Consider the following 22,496-nt stretch of genomic DNA (forward strand, 5'->3'; position numbering starts at 1 on the left):
AGGCGGCAGCGGGGAGAGCAGCGCCGGGAGCCCGCGGCACCCGGCGGGGCCGAGGCAGTGAGCGCCGGAAGCTCCCGTCGTGCCGCGCTACCCGTCATGGCGCTGGAGGTGAGGCGTTGTCGGGTCCGCGCCGCTTCTCCGAAGGGCCGAGGAAGGACGAGAAGCGAGGGGGAGAGGCGAGGGCGGGTTCGTGCGCTCACGTCTTTTTCTTCTAGGTGTCTTCTGAGGACACGCTCGTTCCGACATGGCTTTGATCAGCCTGAAAAGCTTCCACTTCTGTTCACCCGGCGCACCAGCGAGCAGGCGTATTTTGATGACCCTAAGCAAAAGCTTGAGCTTCGTCAGCGAACGGCGAAAGCCCCAAAGCTATCGTGCCACGGCCGTGAGGGTGCTGTGTTCCAAGGACAAATGTCGGGATGTGTTTTGTCGGAAAAGCCACGTGCAGCTGCGGATGCGGTCCCTTTCTGTTAATGAAAGCGTGCATCTCTGTGGGGATACGGGCAGCAACGCTAAGGCTGACGAGCGGTGGACGGAGGAACAAGTGTTCTTCAGGACGTTGAAAAGCCTCCGTACGTCGCAAGAGATTTTTAAGTTTCTTCGCTCCTTGGAAGTTATGTCTGATACTATGGCATCGGGAGCCCTGCAGAGGATTTCTGAAGTTGAGGTGGATGACAACGGCCTGAAAAACCCTGAAGATGTGCTAGAGAATGAAGTTTTCAGGGCATTATGCTTTCAGTTTGAATTTCAGTCCTCAAAATTGTCCAACAGTGGGCTGCTGAATGCACTGCAAGCTTTGATAAAGCTACGTGTAGATCCCCAGAGTACACTGATAGCACGCTTGCTTTCAGAGTGTGAAGAGCGGCTTGCTAATAGAAAGCTGACTGTTGACAATCTCTGCTCTCTTGGAGAGAGTTTGCTCGAGTTGAAAGGCCCAAGTTATGCTATGCTGGAACAGATTGTGAGTCGCATGCAAGAAAAAGACATTGAGAACTGGAGTCCTAGGGAAATGGCGATGGTTTATAAGATACTGCAGGTGGTGGTTGGGGAAAGGGAACACTGGGACTTGCTAAACAGAATGAACAGTGCCACTTTAACCATAGCTTACCAGCTGAGTCCAAAGTTCACAAGTGTAATACTGAATTCGCTGGTGGCTCTCCATCAGACTCAGGTAGTTCCCTTAATCTTAGCATTATGTAAGCATTCTGGAAAGCATGTTCCTCACTTTACTGATGATGAGTTGGTAAGCGTACTGGAAGCCTTCCTGTTCTTTGGACACCGTGAACAAATTTTTACAGAAGCACTGGAAAAGCATGTTCCCAAGTCCATCCCTACTATGCATCCTGAAACTGTCAGCAAAGTCATGCAGTACTGCTGTCAAAAGAAGATCCTTTCGAAGCCTATCTTGGATGCAGTGGCAGAAGGTTTCATTTCTAATGCTGACAGCTTTACCACTGACCAGATTGCTGAATATATTGTCCCATTCGGGACTTTAAACTACCTCCCTCCAAATGCTTCTTCCTTGTTTAGGAAGCTTGAAACAATACTACATGCTCGTTTTAGTCAGTTTCAGCCTCACACCTTGTTGAATCTGCTGCACTCATGTGTTCTTATTCAGCGTTATCCAGTGAATTTTCTGCCAAAAATATTTAGTCCCTTTTTCCTGCAACAGCTTCAAGGTAAGAAGCGGTGTTTCTCCACCAGCACTCTCCATTTCTCACTATTTTATGGTATGTCTAATCCTGTCAAAACAACCAGGAGCTGATAAGGGTGACTGGAGAAAAGTTATCAGGAGGCTTCCCTGTCACAGTTGCAATTGCCTTTCAAGTTCATCATTCAGTAGAATTTGAAAATTGCACTGCAGTCTTAAACAGAGATTTCAAATTCCACAAAAATTCTATTTCAGTTAATCATGCCTTTCCAAAAAATACCACCCCTCTGATTTTCTCTGTAGTTGTCCTTCATCTTACACACATTTTTTAGATGCTTCTGCCGGGCTGCATTGTGTCCAGCCTTTCAGGTGAGTTTAAAATAGAACCAGGACCTCATCTATTAATTTTCCTGTTCTGTCCTTTCAGGATACAGATTATTGTATTTTTGCTTTCAATTTGGTTTTATTTCCCTTCCATACTGTTTTGTAATAATCTTCTGAAAACTAAAAGAGATACATGGATAAATCTGATAAAAGATATTGTGCAGTGCATAATTTATGGCTTAATTAAATAAAAATAAGCCTGTAAAACATAGTAGTGTCATAATATACCAGCCTGTCCTTAACTGCTGGCTTTTATTTTAAAATATCTAGATAAAAACATGAATTGTGTTCTAAGGCTCGTATATTTTACTGATTCATAAAGATTGGTGCTTTGCCCTGCTTTATAAATTACTTTGTGCTTTACTGTGGTTACATGGTGCTTCTTCCCGCTGGCACCATATCTGCCAACTACACTTCTGAGGTGGTTCTGCTCTGTGCCCCTCTTTGTTCCATGCCCTGAGCTCCTGCCTGTAGTGAGCACTACAATTCCATCCTCAGGGTTTCAGGAAGAAGATGGAGATGCGTAATTGTCCAAGACTTCAGATGAAGTTTATGCCTTCCTGTAGAACATCTTGCATTTCTCAGATCTTCCTTTTTTTTGTGTGAAAGATTCTGACAGCCCCAAGATCTTGCTGATTGTATATTTCTCATGTTGATATTTCTGTAAACCAGTTCCTTATTTTTCTAAATAAATCATTTCGTAGCTGATCTTTCTGTTCATTCACATAAGGATGAATACAGCTGCACGTTTAACTGAATCTCTTTTCCTAATTTCTGCATGACAGCATATGTGAAGTTACCCTGCTGAATGTAAACCTATAAACTTGAATATTGTTGTTTCAGCTCAGCCACCTGGTTTGGACAGAGTTGTTGCCTCCCAGCTAACACAGCTTTTTCTAACCATTACCCTGGAGTGCCCATTTTATAAGGTACGGTAGATACAAAACTGGAACTGACATTAAAAGCAGGTGATGATGTCATTAGGTATGAGCACACTGATAGAAGCTGAGGGCTGTCTTTGCAGTAAAAACATTGGAATTGAATAAAACAGCCTGTATTTCTTGGTGTAAATATGAAGTGTTGTTACTTGTTTGAATGGCTGATCCATGTGTCTGTTTGAAAGATCTGACTAGCTATAAGTTCAAGTGCATTCTCTGTATTTCTGTGTATTACTTTTCCATCAACTATTACCTTTTTTAAGGTTTGGTTTGTAAAGTCTTGGAGCGCATAAAAGATCAGCCACTTTGATGTTGGCCTGATGAAGAGGAACGGAAATAGTTGTGCATTTCTCATGAGCAATACATATTATTCAGCATGATAGCACAGAAGCTTGCTGAGGATGTTTGGGGGTGGGGTGATTGGTTGGTTGGTTTTATTTTCCAGCAGGCCATACCTCACGCTGAGGTCTTCATCAGACATAGCTTTGAAATGTACCAAGTACATTTTATTACATTATTGCAGAATTATTTTGTAATTGCCAAAAGTTTATCTTGCCTTTTCTTTTGTCTGATTGGGTTTTCTGTCATTCTATAGGGTCCCAAACTCCTTCCAAAGTATCAAGTAAATACCTTTCTCACAACTCATGGCTTTCTGGATGTTCACCTCTTCAAAAAGGTAAAGAGTGGACTACTATATTTACTGAAAAAAAGAATATATTTTTCATCAGAGGTATCAACACCATATTTCTATACAGTTGGTAAGTAACATTAGTTCTTCAGACTAATTAAATGTGTACTTACGCTATCAAAAATTCCATGTATTTTCTAGAAATAGAAAAAAAATATTCCCTTTGTTTGCATCCTTAACTGTGCAAATATGGAAAAAGTACACTGGAATGCAAAGAAGGCTCTGTGGAAGGTTTGAAATGGGAACTTTAACTTTGCACTTACAGTACATGCAGCAAATACCATAGCTGTACCATTAATGTAGCTACAGGCCTTGGCCTGGCTTTTACAATTGCTTATGAATCTGGACACAAGCAAGTTATTTTTCTTGAGTTCTACCTGCCCTTTTTATAGATAAATATGTAAGTGAATGGGACACTTTTCTGCAACCCAGTCTAGGAAACCCGTGCTAGGAGGTGGTTTGACCAGATGATCTCCAGATGTCTCTTCCAATCCCTACAATTCTATGTAATTTTCGAAGTGACTTTTAACAAGGAGAGAAAATAACTGCAATGTTTACTCACCTGGACTGCTCTGAAAATAGCTGCTAACTCAGCTATAATTTATTTTTACTGCCAGTTTCCCTTTTCCTTGTAAACAACTGTTTTCATTTAAAGCAAAATGAAATGCCACCGTGGCAATTGCCTAATCTTTCTGCTTTGGTGGTGAGTAATGAAAGGGAGAGCTGGAGGGTTGGCAGCTCAGAGCATGAAAATCACAGTAAGATGTTTGTTACATGAAATGGGTTTTAATTTTCTCATGATTTCATCTATACTAGATATTGAGATTAAATTAGATGAAGAAGGCTTTATGTTGCCTGCTACTCAAAGTGAAGAAGTACACACACGGTAAGAGAATAAAAGGTGCCACAGGTAAAGTGCTGGTTAACACTGATAAAAAGTATCCAGGGTAAACCTCTGGCAAAAATAAAGTTACTTGGAATTTTGCATTGATCTCAACAACATCGAAGTTTCACATTACAACCAAAGGCAAAAAAAGACAAAGCTGGTAAAACAAGAGATCTGTACTTTTTCTTCATTGTCTTGCCTCCTGACTACAAGGTGTTAGATAATTAGTCTCTCTACCCAGTGACAGTCAGGATCAAAGAGGTGTTGGTCTGACTTACGTTAATCTATTTTGATCACGTTTAATTATTTTGCAGATTAAAATCAAATTAATTGGGAGTGTCTGCAAGGATTTAGCACAGTCTTTATCAGTTTTACTTCACAAATACACTTCTCTAATGGATCCTCTGAAGTAAGATTATTTGCCACAGATGCCATTTGCACTGAAAAATGCATACATATTTAAAAGAACAAGCTAAACACGGATTCTTTTGAGAATCCCTAGATATAAATTTGGGCACCCTTCCTGTGCTGTGGTTGCAACTGCAACCAAGTAGAAAAACTATGGCTGCAGTCCATGATGCTTGCCAACCACATATACAGGTTTAATTTGAATCACTAATATATTGAATAAATCTAGCTGCTAGATACTTCCAACATGAGACAAGTATTTTGCTTGTTTTTCCTGCTAGAAGAATTCAAAACAGCTTACCAATAGTAGTGTTAAAACTATCAAATTCTTATCATTAACTTGTGTGGCGATTTTTGTTTAGAGCATATAAATTTGCTTTTCAGATAAGTTCTGCTAAACTTCAGTCTTTCCCCTCCTTCCCTCTGAGTAATTTATATTGTCCTAAAGTAGGCAAATCCCAGCCTGCATTTAATTCTAGGAGGCGTTTGGGAATAAGAGGAGGTACTGTCTCATTCTTGTTAGGAATTACAGCAATTCTAGTGACTAAGTGAACTGACTTTTTTTCTGTGCTTGATTTTAGAATTGCTCTCTGTGTTGATGGTCAAAATAGGTTTTGTGTTAATAGCCATAATCTGCTGGGAGAAGAAGCTATTAAACAGAGGCATCTTCAGTTACTTGGTTATAAAGTTGTGCAGGTAAAGTCCCTTGACAGTTTTTACTCTGGCTAACAAAACAAGTGAAAAATGATTCTTCTATAATGTTTAAAACTGTAGTTGCAATCACTTCCTAAGATAGGTATAATACTGCTCTTTCTACATGATGTTCTCTTTGCCTAGATTTTGCCTATTTGAGAGTTCATTACATAAGTTCTTTTTTTTCTTGGATGAGTTAGTACTTTCTGCCTATACAAATAGTGACTGCTTGAAAGAATATTTATCTGCACTGATGACAGTTCAAATTTTGACTTAACTGAAAGCATTAAACAGTTTGGAAGGATCATGGAGTGGAAGCGACCCTGCCATGGGCAGAGACACCTGCTAGAACAGGTTGCCCAAGGCCCCATCCAGCGTGGCCTCAAACACTTCCAACACAACTCTGGGCAACATCTTCCAGCACCTCACCACCCTCTGTGTGAAGAGCTTCTTCCATAGATTTAATCTAAACCTACCCTACTTTAGCTTAAAACTGTTACTCCTTATCCTGTCATTGATGAGAATCTGTCTCGAGCTTTCTTGTAGGCCCTTTTAGTTACGAGAAGGTCGCTATAAGTCTGCTTGGAGAACTTCTTTTCTCTTGGCTGAACAGCCCTAATTCTCTCAGCCTGAGTAGGAGAGGTGCTCCAGCCCTCTGACATCTTCCCGACTCCCTTCTGGATGCACTAAAGAGGTCGGGAGTTTTCAGTTTAAAATCGAATTTGGAGTTTAGAAACAAGGTATAAAAAAAGAAGAAAAGGAACTGCTTTATATCAGAAATAACATTTTTTCCAAAGCAGAGTGTATCCTTTATTTTTCCTGTTGAAATAAATAGGGATATATTTACCTATAAGCATATGCTAGACTTTCACGTTTTGGTATGCTTTTTTCCCTTTATAAGCACTTAGCACATAAGCTTAACTACTTTGTATTTAACTTAGTTTAAACCGTAATAAACATCACTATTTGCTTTGCAATAACCTCTATTCACTTCCCCCAAGACTTACAGATCAGTAATAAACTTAGGAGTAAATGTTTTATTTTAAAATGCAACTCTGATGTGTAATTGCATGTCTATTTAATCAACGTTAAACTTACTCTTGTTGTTTATTAAAATATATTTCCAGCAATCGTTTTGGTTTCATTTCCAGGTTCCATTTTTTGAAGTAGGAAGTATAAAATCTTGCAGAAAAATGGCAGAATATCTACACAAAAAAATCTTTCCTCATACATATGGACATGGCTGCTGACAATGGAGAATACCACTGTATCACAGCTTGACCTCCTGTACCATAACGTGTACATATTGTGCATGGGAGAACAATTCTAATAACTCCATGTCAGATGATTTCGCCTTCTGAATGTGTGACCTTCCAATATTTGGAACAATTAATATGTAAAGAGTAATAAAAAGTAACATATTTTCTTAAGTTTTATGTAAATATTTATTGCATAGTATTAATAGATAAAAGTACCAAACAGTCACTACTGCATTTTCCTTGTATTTTCACTTGTTTTAAATCACAACTGTCAGTGGACAGATAAAGCTATTTAAGGTTATTAGCTGTTGCTGAATGTACAAAATGTACCATGTTATGTACCAATCAATCAGGTTTTTTTCTTGACTGTATAATAAGAAATTATACAATTTATTCCCAGCTTTTTGTATGTTGTTTCCAAGTGTTTTAGAAAACTAAAATTTGCAGTAGGTGCACAAGCATCACTAGCTTATTACACAGACTTAGGAGCTGTAGTGCTGATCACTAAATAGCACTGCTTTACAGAAAATAAAATTTTTATGAAGGTATTCTTTTGACACTGAGCATTAAAAGAAGTCAGTCACACACCTGAATGAGAAGTCATAGGATTAGAAACATGTGAAAAACATTCAAACCTGAGGGTGAGATGATACTGAAAGAGAAGTAGATGACATAAGCACAGATAAGTAAACTAATGCTGGTATCTTGCTAACTTACACTCCTTTGGTGGAAATCATCTGGAGATGCACGTTTCTCACATTGGCCAGAAGGTGGTAGTGTTCTCAAACGTTTTAGTTATTTGAACACAGATGGTTTGCAAGTACAGTGAGACTATTTGAATGAAGTAATTTGTACTGCCTGTACCAAACTAAAAATAACGTCTATAGAATATGGTCATATTTTATCTCACTTGTGATTCTTCACTTGTGATACCCTTGATAAAGCATTCTGGTGTTGTTAGAAAACATTCCTTTCTCACTTCATTTATACTGTGTGTGATTCCTTTTCATTTAATGCTGCTGGATTTCTTTAATGAAGTATTCATTGTTGAAAAGGAACGTAGCAGTTTCTGCCCTCTTATCCACAGCCATTACTCACTGAAAGAGGGGACATTACAAGCCTGAAAGTGCCAAACACCTCTAAGAATGGACTGTTCTGTATAATCAGCTCCTCACATCATACCAAATGCTCTATCAGTTGCCTAGTTCCCTGCATATCCAAGGCCCTACAGGAAGTACTTATTTGTATTATTTTTTCCTAGCAGACTCATTTCCTATTTAAGTATCTGACAGAAGTACAGTGTCAGTCAATGCTGTGGCTTTCCAATCCTTCTTAAATGAGTGTGATCGGTCTGGCGAAATGTTTGATATTGAACAGTATCAATATTGCTTCAGCTTTAAACAACAACAGGATCAATGATGCTGCAGAACCACAAGGATGCACACCCTGCGGAAGATGTTTCTTTTCCTGAAAATATCTTAAAACTCCACTACTAGATTCAATGAGAATAGAAGGAAGAAGGTGTTTAAGTGGCTTTAGACGTTTACCTCTAGACATAATTTTTAAGTGACTTGTGTTGTTGGGTTTTTTTTAATCCTTTCTACCAAACTAACAAGTTATTGCTCTCTTTGTAGTAGAGCACTGGTCTACAAAAGTGATTCTTCTTGTGACAGATCAATCCCTCTGACAGCATTTTTCTTAACTGATGTCAGCAAAAAGGATGCCTAAAATAATTTAAATCAAAATTTTAGTGTCTTCTTACATGCTAAGCACTGAGAAGTTCCCTTTAACTTCACTTCCAATTGAACTCTAATGAAATTCCTCAGTACTTCTAGAAATCAGATCTTTATTTACTTTCTCATCCACTTTGGAAAATCTGGGTTGAATTACTGATTGAATTACTGTTCTGCAGAAAAAAAGAAAAATATGTTTACAGATTTTGTAGGGATTAAGAACTGTAAGTATTAAGAAAGTATTAATACCCCGAGGAGCAAATTTAATGTTCATTCAGTGAACAATTTTGTAGCTACTGCCTGAAATAGCACAGACGTCTGTTGACCCAACAGATTTAATTTCCAGTGTTGCTTCCTATGTTCAGCTTTTGTGGATGTTCTACATGAGACTTCTAAGAAACTAAAAGGAGAAAACATAGATTTGAATCAGCATGAGGAAAAGTGCAGTTATTTCATATAAATCATTTTCATTAATGAAAACGCAGAAGAAAAAGGCAGAAGCACTATTCTGCATTTTGACATGTTTCTTTGCAGACAAATATTGCTGGCAATGTTAGCACGGATCCAGTCTTGGAGAAGGTTTTTCCAATAAGCACGTAATGCCATTTTTCCTGTAGAATTCTGCCTGCACACAATTAATCCTTGCATGACTTCGGATCAGCTGCTCTGTGTGCTTACTTCTGTGTCTCCCATACTCTGAAGATGACAAAACAGCGACAGGTCTTGCCATTTCCTGTGAAAATGTAACATTCTCCTTATGAGGATATCACAGAGTGAATACTTGGCAGCTAACTACTGCTAAATGTACTGTGCCTGGGGGCAAGAGAACAGATGGATCTGTACAGCATCTGCTATACAAAGGTATATTTATGTAGCAGTGATCTGCACTCTCATGTTCCATTCCTAACCTAGTTGTTTTTTTAACATATATTAATAGTATCGCTGGATGATGAGAAGACGTGGAATTGTGCCGCACCACCACCTAAGCTACATACACACACACACACACACACCCATCCACCCACACCCTTACACACCCCTACACACACAAAACATACACACCCTCACACCCTGTGTGATTACTGGCAAAAGTAAACACCACATTACTGGAAAATGGCACAGATTTCATTGTTTCTGTTTCTTGTGCACTGACTTACACAAATATGAAAACTAAAGATTTGAATACCTTATTCCAGGAGGACATGTTTGCACAATTCAGTGAAACCACTACACACACACACACACAAAAAAAAAAAAAGGCCTAAATAAAAACTGCACAACCACTACTGGCCCATACAACCCTTCCCCTAGGGACATAAAACATATGCTACTAGATTTGTGCACAACGAAAGGTTTTACTAAAACAGTTTGTAGCTCCAAGATTACAGAAATAACTGCTCTGCAATTATAAGAAGTGAAATTGTTAAAAAATAATCCATCCAAAACAAGATTATTCTAAGCCTGTCCTTAATAAAGTGCATTTTAAGTGGCCATACAATTACTATCTGCAATCTGCAGTTCCTTCCTGTGCTGCAGCAACAGGGAGCTCTGGAGTCAGAAGGGAAAGGCAGGCAGGATTTGTTTGTTTTGCTTTCCCTAGCCAAAGGTCTCAGATTTATCAGGCTGCTTGTATGTTTGCACAATGGCTAACACAATAAGCCTTGGTCCCCAGTGTATTTGCCTAGTACTACAACATAAATAACATCTACAAGGAGAGCCAAAAATGCAGACCCCTCACCACAGCTGAGGTGCAAATAAATGAGCTCTTTGCTACAACACAAGTCTGAGTCATATTAAAATTTATGATAGAACCTCTGAAGCACATGAACCACCACATTTCCTGTGAGAATGCAAGATGAAGCAGAGGTACAAATAGCCTCATAGCAGCGCAGTCAGGTGTAACATATCCTGAAAGATGGACAAATCTAAATCTAAGATTGTTGGAAAGATGCTATAAGCCTTTTTTTTTTTTTTCCCCCAAATAAAAAAGAAGCAGCAACCATTCTTCCTTCAACTCTCCTGCCAGCTCACCTGCTTATCTTGCACTGCCCCATTAAATGCCATTCAGTTCACCAACTTTGAACCCCACCAGAACAACAAAAAAAAAAAAATATATATAAATCAACAGATGAGAAGAATGGCAGGAAAAGAAACATCAGACCATTTTGTCCCCCTCTTCCCACCTGTGGATAAACACTAAAGAAATTACAGAATCATTCATAGAGTCATAGCAGAGTTTGGGTTGGAAAGGATCTTAAAGACCATCTAGTTTGAGCCTCTGCCATGGCAAGACAACTTTCATTCTACCCAGTTGCCCAAAGCCCCATCCAACCTGGCCTTCAACACCTCCATGGATAGGGCATTCACAACTCCTCCGGGCAGCCTGGGCCTCTCTGCCCTCTGAGTGAAGAATTTCCTAACATCAAATCTAAATCTACCCCCTTAAGTTTAAAAATGTTAACATCTGTCATATCACTGAACACCTTGATAGAGTCCTTCTCCAGCTTTCTTGTAGGCCTCCATTCGGCACTAGAATGCTGCTCCTCCATCCTGAACAACTCCAGCTGCCTCAGCCTGTTTTCATAGGAAGGTGCCCCAACCTTCTAATCATCTTAGTGGTTCTCCTCTGGATCCACTCCAACAGGCCCATGTTCTTATGATGGGGACCCCAGAGCTGAATGCAGTACTGTAGGTAGGGTCTCACAGAAGTGGGGCAGAGAGGGGAATCACCTCCCCTGCCCTGATGATCGTGCTTCTTCTCGTACAGTTCAAGACATAAGAAGTTTGCTTTCTGAGCTGCTCACTCATGTTTTTTTGTTTTTTTTTTTTTCCCCTCATCAACCAAGACCCCTAAGTGTTTCTCCCTCACACCTGGCCTGTATCTGTGCTTGGGATTGCCTCAACCCAGGTGTAGGACCCGGGCCTTGTTGAACTTTACAAGGTTTGCATAGGCTTTCTTCGAGATTGTCCAGGTCCCTTTGGGTGGCATTTCTTCCCTTCAGCGTAATCAGAAAACCTGCTGAGGATGCACTCAGTTGTACTCTCCATGTAACCAACAAAGATGTTAAATAGTGTCAATCCCAGTACTGACTCTAAGGAACATCACTTGTTCCTAGGTCTCTCCAGCTATAGAATCAAGGATGTTGTCCAAGCTGGTATCAAATGCTTTGTACGAGTCCACATAGATGACATCAGTTGCTTTTCCCTTATCCACCAGTGTTGCAACCCCATCGTAAAGGCCACCAAATTTGGCAGGCATGATCTGCCCTTAGTGAAGCCATGATGGCTATCATCACCTCAGCTTCGTGTTTTCCATGTACCTTAGTATAATCTCCAGGAGGATTTGCTACATGATCATACCAGACACTGAGGTGAGATTGTCTTTGTAACATCAAAATAGTCTTCGCTGGCCAAAAAGGATTTTGCTTGCCAATGACAAGTAGTAGTATGTGATCATAGGTAGTTCATTTTTCCTTTAAATAAGTAAGATTAGATTTTCAGCATCCTTGGTAGCACAGTGCTGACTATGCAGCAGTATTCCATGATTTTTAAGGTTCTGCATTAAGCAGATATCAAATTTTCCACGGTTGGTTGGAAAGTATCCCATTATATGCCTTCACAGCATGTAATTCTATCACTGTTAACACTTGAAATCAGCAACAGCAACCATGTGCAAACACTCTCGCTCTAGTCACTGCATTATGTGCAGCTAAACTGAGCTATCTATGATTGTACTGTTGGATTCCCAGGGTGTGCCCACGCTCTGCAGGAAAGGAAAGGCTTGCTTGTAATGATTTGTTTTTTTTCCACTTCAAAGAAAGAAGTGTACTGTAAAGAATTCCACCTGTCTCCTTTCAGCATTGTATTAGAAAGATGTCAATTTTGGTATTTTTATTTATTATGTTTCATAAAATAGTTGGTATTATACAAGGTCTGTGAGAGCCATTGAGGTAACTAAGGAGCAGGATCTGAGTACGTGACCTGCATTTAGTTATGGGTAAGTCCAGTGTTGGGTGCCATCCCATGCATGAGGATCATGTTGCATCATTCAACAGCTGTGGCTTTGATGTGCCTCCATGCTAATTAAAGGACTGGATTAAGGGACACCTGCTTAGAACAGTTCCCAGGCAGTCACTTGTGTGCATTGCCCAGCAGGACTACTCTGCATTCTGGCCTATAAGCATTTGCTTCAGCAAGTAAACTTTTAAAGTGACTTGCTGGTACTGAATGGAAGCAAAATCTGAGTAAGAAAGAAACCATTAAGATGCTGCATTAATAAAACTGTTTTTACACAGATGTCTCACTTGGATATTGGGTTTGATGCTGGCTAGGTGGTGGAGGGATTGGCTCATTTATCATTAGATTGGTCATTTACATGGCTTTTGGCCTCATGCAGATTTGCAGGTGAGTTACTAGGCAGGAGCAGATAATCTTAAGGGGCACTTCTGTGATTCCTTTGAGTGTACCTAATACTCCCTGCACTGTCTGATAGAACTAAAGGGGATTATGACTGTGCAGTGAAATGTCTGGCATGTATAGCTGCTAGTTAAAGGAATTATAAGCAGTGGCCTTTGTCCCATAATCTCAACAGTTTTACTTCACAGCAATTACAGTAATTTCAAGTTTTTCTCTTTATCATATTTAACACAGGAAACAATTCTTAGTCTATCATCATTTTTCCATCTTATTAATCCACTGCAGTTTCAAGGCCATTAATACACAGAGGTTGTGCTTTATCTTTCTTTTTTTTTTGACATCCTCTGTGTCTGTGTGTGTGCATATGTATGTATTATTCATATGCTACAAAGAAAAAAGCATATCTTTATATCTAAGTATATAGATTATAGTATTCCTATTTTTAAGGCAGCTGTTCAAAAACATGGTTGCATACTTCCTTACTTATCAGACTACACACTAAACTCAAATTCTCCTGTCCTTGAATGCTTTTGCTTCAGTTAGCCTTTTCCAGGCATGTCTGTGGCTGTCTGATTGACCTCTCGTTTGCACGAGCTCCCTACAAATTCCCTTCCTGCAGGGCAACCTCTTTTAGAGACTTGGGATGTCTCACCAAACATGGGTTCACACTGTAAGGTTCAGGGAATGGGGATATCACAGGACTGGGGTTAAGGTGGAGTCCCTAGCTCCAGCCCTCTCAGGTACAAGTTTTAAGCATCATAAAAGTAGCTGCAGGACAACCACAATTGCAAACTCAGGAGAGGCAGAGACTGATCACTGAAACTCTGTAACAGAGGGTTTGGCTCCCTGCACGCATCTCTTTCCCCTACTCTTTAACTAAAATAAGGTTTGTGATCTGGAAATCTACAGGACACAAGGAGCAAGAGCTAGCTTGGGTATCTTCACTTATTTCCAGCCATGTCAAAATGAATAAAGTACCTTTAACAAAAATAATTTTGAAATTATTGAAGGCTTACCTCATCATTAACGTTAAGGCCACGACTCCTTGCATGTTCTCTGTCGCATCGGTGAAGTTTTTCATTGTAACCCTCTGGTCTTTTAAAAATGGAGTCGTAGATGGAAACCCCTCCTGCCTTTAGAAAAGGAGAAAAATGGCTAAATAACAGTCCTCTTTAAATTCATATGATATAGAATACATACAGAGGATTCAATAATAAAGCAGTGGACACATAACATCGGAGTATGACAACTGTAATACATCTGAGCTGCCATTTGCAGGCTCGGGTCATTCTTCTGAAATAATGTGCAATAAAAATACTGAATAATATGTGATTTTTTATTTTTGATCTGTCCATCTTTGAAATTTCCCTTGTGGCAAATTACCTCAATTTTTCCCTCCAATCTGTTGAAACTTTGGAACAGAAAATCAATTTGGAATGAAAAATGTGAAGGTGCCCCACAGTGGAACCGCCATTTAATTTCTAATTAAAGCAGAACCGAGAAGAGCTCAGAAACCTGCCACAGTGGTAATCCTGTAATCTCTCATACACGAAAATAAAGTAAATCACAACGCAGAACATTACTGTATTTATGATATCTGTTGTTGGAGTTACAGCTGAATAACATGAAAGATCTGATCTGCTAAAAAATGCATTCGTGAAATCTAATTTTTAAAGAAGTGGAGGAATTTCAAATACAAAAAGCATTCTCATGAAAAGGACAAAATCCCCTGCTGTAATATGCTGTCAGTTGCTTATGTTCTTCATTAAAAAGTCAACGGATTACTGGTTTTATACATGACTTTTTACAAACCAAAAAAATTGTGCATTTTCTTCTGCCTTTTTATTTTTTTATTTTTATTTTTTTTATTTTTTTCCCCTTTAACCTTTCAATGTTATAGTGTGCTTAATTTAGCCTTTGGAGAATTCATGCCCTTTGAGACTCACCATTACTGTTCTCCAAAAACATTCAAGTCAGGGCAGGTCAAGAAGGCTCCCTCAGAAGGAAATCTCAGGCAAGAATGCTAGCAATGCATCACTGTAATCACACGTTTCTATTGGAAGCACAGCTCTACTACTTGGTTCTGCCAAGAGGTGGTTTGATTTGCAACCTATACATCCCTTCATTCCTCAGAAATTACCAAGTCTCAAACAATTTCAGGCATATTCAAGAGCATCTTGCATCTGATTTGCTACTTTCATTATTCCCATGCTTCCTTGATTGTCCTCTCCTCTCCACATTACCAGTTTTGTTTAGAATTTTGGTAGGCATCTAATCTCTGCTCACTATTGGGAATGTTACTCGCTCCTTTGTTTTTCTTCATGTGGCATTATGTGTCTATTACTTGTTACCTGTGTCAGAGCAGATGATTTTTTCTGAAACTTGCAGATAGTAGCCAACCTGTTAAGAGTTAGCGCTTGTCCCTGGTCATCTGTTAAAGTTCTTCTGTACAGAAACAATTCTGTGCTCAAAATCCTGCCTCTTTGCTGTTATTTCCCAGTTATTAAATGCAGACTTACTAGGACGAGGTGGAGGGGCATCCTCTGTGTACTGCTTCTGGGGCTAAGCACTTTGCATTAATATACATTAATATACATTAATATACATTAATATTCCAACCACACAAAAAGTAGATAAAAGCTTTTTCCGTATCACAGAAGGGGAAGCAGGACAATAAAATGGATATAATAACTTACATAAAGTAGTACAGGGAGTAGTTGTCAGCCAAAGGATTAACAAGTGGAAATTTCTGGCACTGGGACACATGCTAGAACATCTTTCTCTATTTCTCTCTGCTTTGGCCTCTGACATACAGGTTTCATTTTCTTAAGTACTTTTCTGTTTTTTTTTTTTTTTTTTTAATAAATTTTTGTTTACAAACCTTGTCAATGGGAGTGTGAAAGCAAATTTTGTATTGTAAAACAAAAGTACCAGCATATGGTTGTTAATTCCATGCAGATTGGAGAGCCATTCTCCCTGCCAGCTCCATCAACCCCCAAATACACCAGCCAAGCCCTCTGACCTTCCCTAGGCCTACTCCTGTTGTTCTCTGCCTTACCACATTCTGTTATGCACAACACCACCTGTGCTCCTTAACATCTGGCACGTTCCCAAAGCGATGCTGAAATCCACAGGATTGAATCTAAAATGGCAAATCCTGTCTTTCAACAATGCCACGCAAACCGTGCTGGCAAGAAAAAAAAAAAAAAGTGCCACAGAATCACAGAATCATTAGGTTTGGAAAATATCGCCAAGATCATTCGGAACAACCATCAGCTCATCCCCACCAACCATGTCCTTCAGTGCCACATCCACATGGCTTTTGAACACCCCCAGAAACCGTGACTGCAGCACCTTCCTGGGCAGTCTGTGCCACTGCCTCGCCGCTCTCTCTCTGAGAAGAAATTACTGCTAATATCCAACCTGAATCTCCTCTGGCACAACTTGAGGCCATTCCCTCCGGTCCTACTGCTGTTACCTGGGAGAAGAGGCTGACCCCCACCTGACCACAGAGCCCCTTTCAGGGAGTCGTAGAGATTGATTAGGTCTCCCCTGAGCCTGCTCCAGACGGAACGATTGAGCTTCTGTCCTTCATCACTGTGCAGCCACTGAGCAACCATTTATCTGCCTTCTGCACCATCCAGTGACACTTTCCTTTACTACCTTTTCCCCCTCAGCCTGCAATTCACACCCTGGAAACGCCAAACCTCCTACCCAACCACAAAGTGCTACTGCCCGGTGCCCTGCCCTGCCCAGCCGCCCCTCACCTGGGCCACCCGGTGGAAGTAGCTGAGCTCCGCGGGACCTTCCCGCCGGGGCGGGATGTAGCTGAAGGCTGACAGAGAGGAGATGGGAGGTGGGCGCCTCCTCCCCAGCCCGCTGCCGCCTTCCTCCACGTCCCCTCCTTGCTCCCCTGCGCCCGCTGTGGCGGCGGACGCCATGTTGCCGTTACCCGGTAACGCTCTGCCGTCTCTCGGCACCGCGGAACGGGTCGGCGAGGGGGAAAGCGGCAGGCGCAGCACTCGGGGTGTGTTTATGTGTGAGGCGGTTCGACAACGCGGAGCCCTCGGCCCGGGCAAGAGCTGGTCACGTATTAAACCTGGAGACGCACATTGACGAGCATGATGCGCGAGGTTTCAGCTCGGCTTTAAGCAGCAGTCTCAGAGCCTCCTCACTGGGCAGCGTGCCCTGCTCCCAGCCCAGCGTGGCCTCTGACACCTTCCTCCTTCCAGCTCCTGATTCATTTCTGTCTCTGGAGGCTGGGAAAGCAAATGAGAACAAAGCTGGACCAAAAGAGATTTTTATTTATTGATTTGTTTTCCCCAAGGGGATCTTTTGCACTTTGCCAAAATTCCCTTCCGTGGGAGCATTTTCACACTTGGAGAGGCTGAATAACAAACACACCAAAACATGGTATTTCCAACAGAACGAGGCATCTGCATCTTGAAGAACCTGCCAACACTCAGTGCCAAGCTAGGCATGTTTTTCTGAGTTTTAGCCCTTTCAGGTTGATTTGAAATTTTGCATGCTCACTTTGGGGCACTGACAGTGAGCAACTCCCAGCTGCAACTTCAATTAAGTGATTAGCTCTAAAATTGCTCTACCCCAGTAACACCTGGCTCCTAGTTTCAATATTCATTTATTTGCTTACTTTATATTAATACGCACGTGTAACTGGCTCTTCTCTTTCCTCCTGTACTGCTTGGGGATATATGACTAGCTTCATTTTGTGCCCTGGCACAGGCTGCTCAGGGCAGTGGCCACGATACCAACCTGGTGGAGTTCAAGCAGTGTTTGGATACTGCCCTCAGACATATGGTCCTGTGTTTAGGTAGTCCTGTGTGGAAGCAGGAGCTGGACCCAGTGAGCCTTTTGGGTCCCTTCCAACTTGGGATATTCTATGATTCTATCGTGTTGCTACTTGTTTTGGCAATTGCAGTGTTAGTGCCATAGGTGCAATACTGCCATTATTATAATTGTTAGTATTTTTTTGCAAGCTGTTTCGAAACAGGAGTTTTTCGGACATCTTGATTTTTAACTGAACATCAATTTAAAAACAAACAAAGCATTCAGGATACCTAAATCTTCATAACCAATTCCTATAGGCATGTTGAGCCCACATTTGATGTAAACTTCCCATTTCTACTATATGGCTTCCATCCTCCATTCACTAATAAACTGAAAAATGTAACTAGCATCTTGCTTCTTTCCTAGTGCAATGGTGAGAAATTTGTACTCTATAGACTTTTAATCATTCATTACAATTTCCATCTGCTTATCTAATAATATCCCTCTACCAATTTGGGTTCTCCTTGTAACATTAGTCAAATTACCACAGAATATGTGAGCAGTGGAGTTTTAAACAATAGTTGTCTGACATCAGCTTCCTACACAGAGATGCCACTGTGCAAGTGCTGTTTTGTAGTTTAGTACGAGCACCAAGTGACTGCAAACTATAAAAAGCAGTTCAGCTGAAGCTGTAGCTGTAAATACAGCCACAAGAAATTGTTCACCAGAAGTCTAAACTAAGGTACACAGGATTCCTGAAGTCACATTTGAAATGTTTCTCTCTGATTCTGCTCTCGGTGTGGCAGACAAGAGATTTGAAAAGATGAAAGAAGAGGTATTTGCAAGTTTTCCCATCAGGGTCAGGTAACCTCTAAGCAGCAAAGTTGAGACTGGTGCTGTGAAGAAGCAGCAGGAAGCAGTCATAGGTGACTCAATACCTATCTCCAGGACTGGTGCATCCACCTGCTGGGTTTTATAGACATGGAAAACACTTCAAGACAAGACATCTATGATCTGGTGCCAGTTGGTTTCCACCTATCTCAGTGGGGAAAATGTTTCTTATCCTTTAACTTGGCAAGACTGATTGAGAGGACTTAAACTAGGATCAATAAGGGAAGGGGATACCATTAGGAGCACTGAGGTTATGTCAAAGGATGATGTGGCACTCTCTGAGGCAAGGCTAATGGGATCATCTGTGTCATTCCAAAGAACACAGCATATTCAGGAGCATTCTGAAATGCTTATATACTAATGCACATAGTATGAAAGACAGATGGGATGAACTGGAAGATTTGCTCCTCTCCCAGAGCACTGATACTATTGTGAGACTTGGAGGGATGAGTCCCATGACTGAATGCTGGGATGGAAGATTTTCAGCTGTTCAGGAGGCATAGGCCAGGCAGGCTGGGGGGAGGTGTTGCAATTGTACATAAGGGAGAGACTAGACTGTATGGTCATTGACGTTAGGGATGATGTGGCAGGGAGCTTCTGGATTAGGATTAAGGAGACAGGTAACAAAGTGGAAGTTGTTCTAGGTGTCTACTGTCTACTGCCCACCCAGGACAGTAGCATAGACGAGCTATAGGCAATTAGGGGATTTTTTGGGATTGATTATCTCGTCCTTATGTGAGACTTCACCTTCCCAAACATAAACTTGGAATATCATACTATTATGACAAGTATGTCTGAAAATTTCTGAAGCATGTTTAAGATAACATCCTGTCACAAGTACTGAGTGAACCAACTATAAGAGGAGCCACCCTGGGTCTGTTGTTTGAGAATAGGAAAATCCTCCTGGAACTAGGGCAGAAAAAGAAAATATATGAGCTTTAGAAGCAAAGTCTGGCTTCAGAGGGAGAGTACAAGGTGGCAGTTTGCATCTGCAGGGAAAAGAGTGAGAAAAACCAAAGCTTATCTTAGTTGACAGTGGCTACTGTGATGTCAGATACACAAAAAATATTTTTCTAAGTATGTCAGTAGCAGCAGGAGGTCTAAGGAAAACACTGCACTGATACTTGATGGTCAGCTAACAAATAGGGATGAGAAAGCGGTGAAGGCATTGAATGACTTTTTGCCTTAGTTTTTAGTATTAATGATAGATCTTGGACTGCCTGGTCTTTTGTGTTGAATGACTGTGACCAGAGAAGCAGTGACTTTCCATCGGTGGTCACAGAATTGTAAGGGCATGAGAGAAGATCCAGGAAACTACAGACCTAGTAGTCTCATTTTGGTCCTGAAAAAGTTATGGAGAAGGTTATCCTGGGGATACTGAAAGGTATTTAAGGAACATAGCCAAAATGGAAAAGTCCTCTAACCACTTGGTGGGTGAAGGAGAGGCATTGCACATATTCTTTGATACTGTCTCTCATGGCATCCTTTTGGACAAATTGTGCAATGGTGTGATAAACAGGTTCACACTATGTTGGGTGATGATCTGAATTTTAGAGCTTAAAGTGTCCTACATGTGAATGGGGCTACATCAGACTGGCAGCTGGTCAGTAGCAGCTGGTCAGTAGAGTACTCTCCAAGGCTCAGTTCTGGGACCAGTCCTATTTAATGTTTTTTATCAGTGATCTAGATGCAGAAGCTCAATGCATCCTTAGCAGGTTTGCTGATGATACTAAACTGGGAGGCGGTGTTGACTCTGGAGGGATCAGAGGGATCTAGATAAGATTGGAAGATTAGATATGATCAGTAGCATGAATTTCAACAAAGGAAAATGCCAGGTTCTGCAACTGGGATGGATGCAGGTACAGACTGGGAGAAGAATGGCTGGAGAGCATCTCAGGAGGAATGGCCTTGGGGATGTCAGTGACAGCGTGAGCCAGCAGAATGCAATGGTGGACAAGTGGACAAATTGCATTTTGGGGTGCACTGAACACAGCATAGCCAACTGATCCAAGGAGGTGATTCTCCTTGTCTATTTAACACTGATGTGGCCTCGCTTTGAATATTACATGCAGATCTGCTGCTCCACAGTATAAAATGAATTTTAAGGTCCTTGAAAGCATCTAGAGGAAGGCAACAAGGCTGGTAAAAGGACATTTGTGCTGTCTAGTCTGGAGGAGGCCGAGGAGTGACCTCATTGCTCTCTGCAGGTCCCTAAGGAGGGGAAGTGCAGAGTGAGGTGCCAGGCTGTAGTTCCTGGTCACCAATGACAGAACACGTGGGAAAAGCACAAAGCACAATGCCTTTTTTTACTGTAAGAGTGATGAAACATTGGAACAGACTTCTTAGAGAGGTGGCTGATGCCCTATGGCTTTCAGTGGATAAGAAGCATTTGGACGATGCCCTCAGTAAGATGCCTTGGCTTTTGGTGAGCCCTGGAATGCTTTGGCAAGTTGGGCTAAATGATCTCTGAATGTTCCTTCCAACTGAACTATTCTCTCACTTCTGCTCCCCTCCTTATAGCTTTTATACTTATAACAATGTCTCAAAGGCAGGATGAGCGTTCTGAAATATCAAACTGGTTGTTGGAAAAACTTAGCAAGAAAATTTATCAAATTAATTTGGCAAGGCAAATGGTCAGAGGGGAGACAATGAGACAGAGATGGTGATAGGATGGACCCAAGAAGACAGATGACATGTAACTAAACAAGCTATTGAAATGCAGAAAAAACACAGTAGCAGTCTTCCTACTGCAAGGTGACATACCTGTTTCAAGCTGGTGGCACTTACAGCAGAGATGGCTAGGCAGCTGTTAAATCAAAGCTCAGCAATTCAGTTCCTCTCCTTGCTGTTTGGCCTCAACATGTATCAGAATGCCATGACTCAGTATTCCTGAGCCATGAAAGAGAGACAGCCTTTCCAACAAATGCTGTGAGCCATCATCCTTGAAAAAGAAGCTGAAGCACAGATGACTCTAAAACTGTCCAGTTTCTGCTGTAATAGGTTTGGTCCTCAAGTCAAGCCATTCATCTCACACAAGTGCTTGTTTTTTCAAGGCCCTGAATGAGTGACAGACTGTCTCTTGCAGGAAGAAAAAAAAAAACTTCATACTGAAGTACAACCAAAAGGAAAATTAATTATCAAAGGACAAGGTAATCATCATGTAAAACTAAATCTGTCAGCATATAAACATTCCTGATGATATGCCTAATTGTTTGTCCTGATACAAGGTTCTGAAAACAATGACAGACTTTCAACACCTCTGCCTATGAATGTGCACAGCCTTCTGTTTAGAAATGAGTAGGCTGAACTGCTACCTGCACCGCAGTGGAAAAAGGTAAGGTCTGTAGATAGTTTATGAAGTAGATAAACCGTTAAAGGAATGTGAAGAGAATTAATAATGCTGTGCATACAGGATAGATAGGATGCTAATGTTTGTTTCTGGAAACAGCATTTGAATAGCATTACTTTACAGGTGATCACAACTACTTCTGTAGTCAAGAAAAATATCTGCAAGCCTAGTCTTTCTTCCTGCCCCTTGGTAGTCCTCCATAAATTGGCACACAGCACTGTCTTTGATAAAGAAATGCAGCAGGCTCCCAAAGTGTTCATGTTTGGGTTTCATTTTCCCAGATCACAGTGAATCACGCTTATATTCATTGTGTGGCTGCTACCTCATGTTGTTGAGCACTCTTGCATTCAGCTTTTTGAAACTCATGACCCTGGTGACTCGCTGGCGACCTGCGAACTGCAGCATCAGCATGGAA

At 41.0% G+C, this 22,496-nt stretch overlaps 2 protein-coding genes across 3 annotated transcripts; one reads left to right on the forward strand and one right to left on the reverse strand.

Moving 5' to 3' along the window:
* Positions 1 to 26: 26 nt before the first annotated feature.
* On the forward strand, positions 27 to 7,873 carry FASTKD3 (FAST kinase domains 3). The gene is made up of 7 exons (XM_042868861.1): positions 27 to 108; positions 216 to 1,676; positions 2,876 to 2,961; positions 3,566 to 3,728; positions 4,475 to 4,544; positions 5,534 to 5,648; positions 6,797 to 7,873. Exons 2-7 carry the CDS (start codon positions 245 to 247, stop codon positions 6,893 to 6,895), a joined length of 1,965 nt encoding a protein of 654 aa, XP_042724795.1. The 5' UTR covers positions 27 to 108; positions 216 to 244; the 3' UTR covers positions 6,896 to 7,873.
* On the reverse strand, positions 7,102 to 17,047 carry CUNH5orf49 (chromosome unknown C5orf49 homolog). 2 transcript variants are annotated; one of them, XM_042868863.1, is made up of 4 exons: positions 16,821 to 17,047; positions 14,070 to 14,186; positions 9,316 to 9,370; positions 7,102 to 9,037 (listed from the first exon to the last, which is right to left on the reverse strand). In XM_042868863.1, the coding sequence occupies exons 1-4, from the start codon at positions 16,992 to 16,994 to the stop codon at positions 9,030 to 9,032; spliced, it is 354 nt and encodes a 117-aa protein (XP_042724797.1). In that variant the 5' UTR covers positions 16,995 to 17,047; the 3' UTR covers positions 7,102 to 9,029. The 2 variants fall into 2 exon arrangements, with proteins under 2 accessions (XP_042724797.1, XP_042724796.1); XM_042868862.1 differs by having other exon boundaries at positions 7,102 to 9,370.
* Between the last annotated feature and the right edge of the window lie 5,449 nt (positions 17,048 to 22,496).

Source organism: Lagopus leucura, unplaced genomic scaffold (assembly GCF_019238085.1).
Source record: "Lagopus leucura isolate 7727_CA_CO unplaced genomic scaffold, USGS_WTPT01 Super-Scaffold_100002, whole genome shotgun sequence".
In the NCBI taxonomy this organism is placed as follows: domain Eukaryota; kingdom Metazoa; phylum Chordata; class Aves; order Galliformes; family Phasianidae; genus Lagopus; species Lagopus leucura.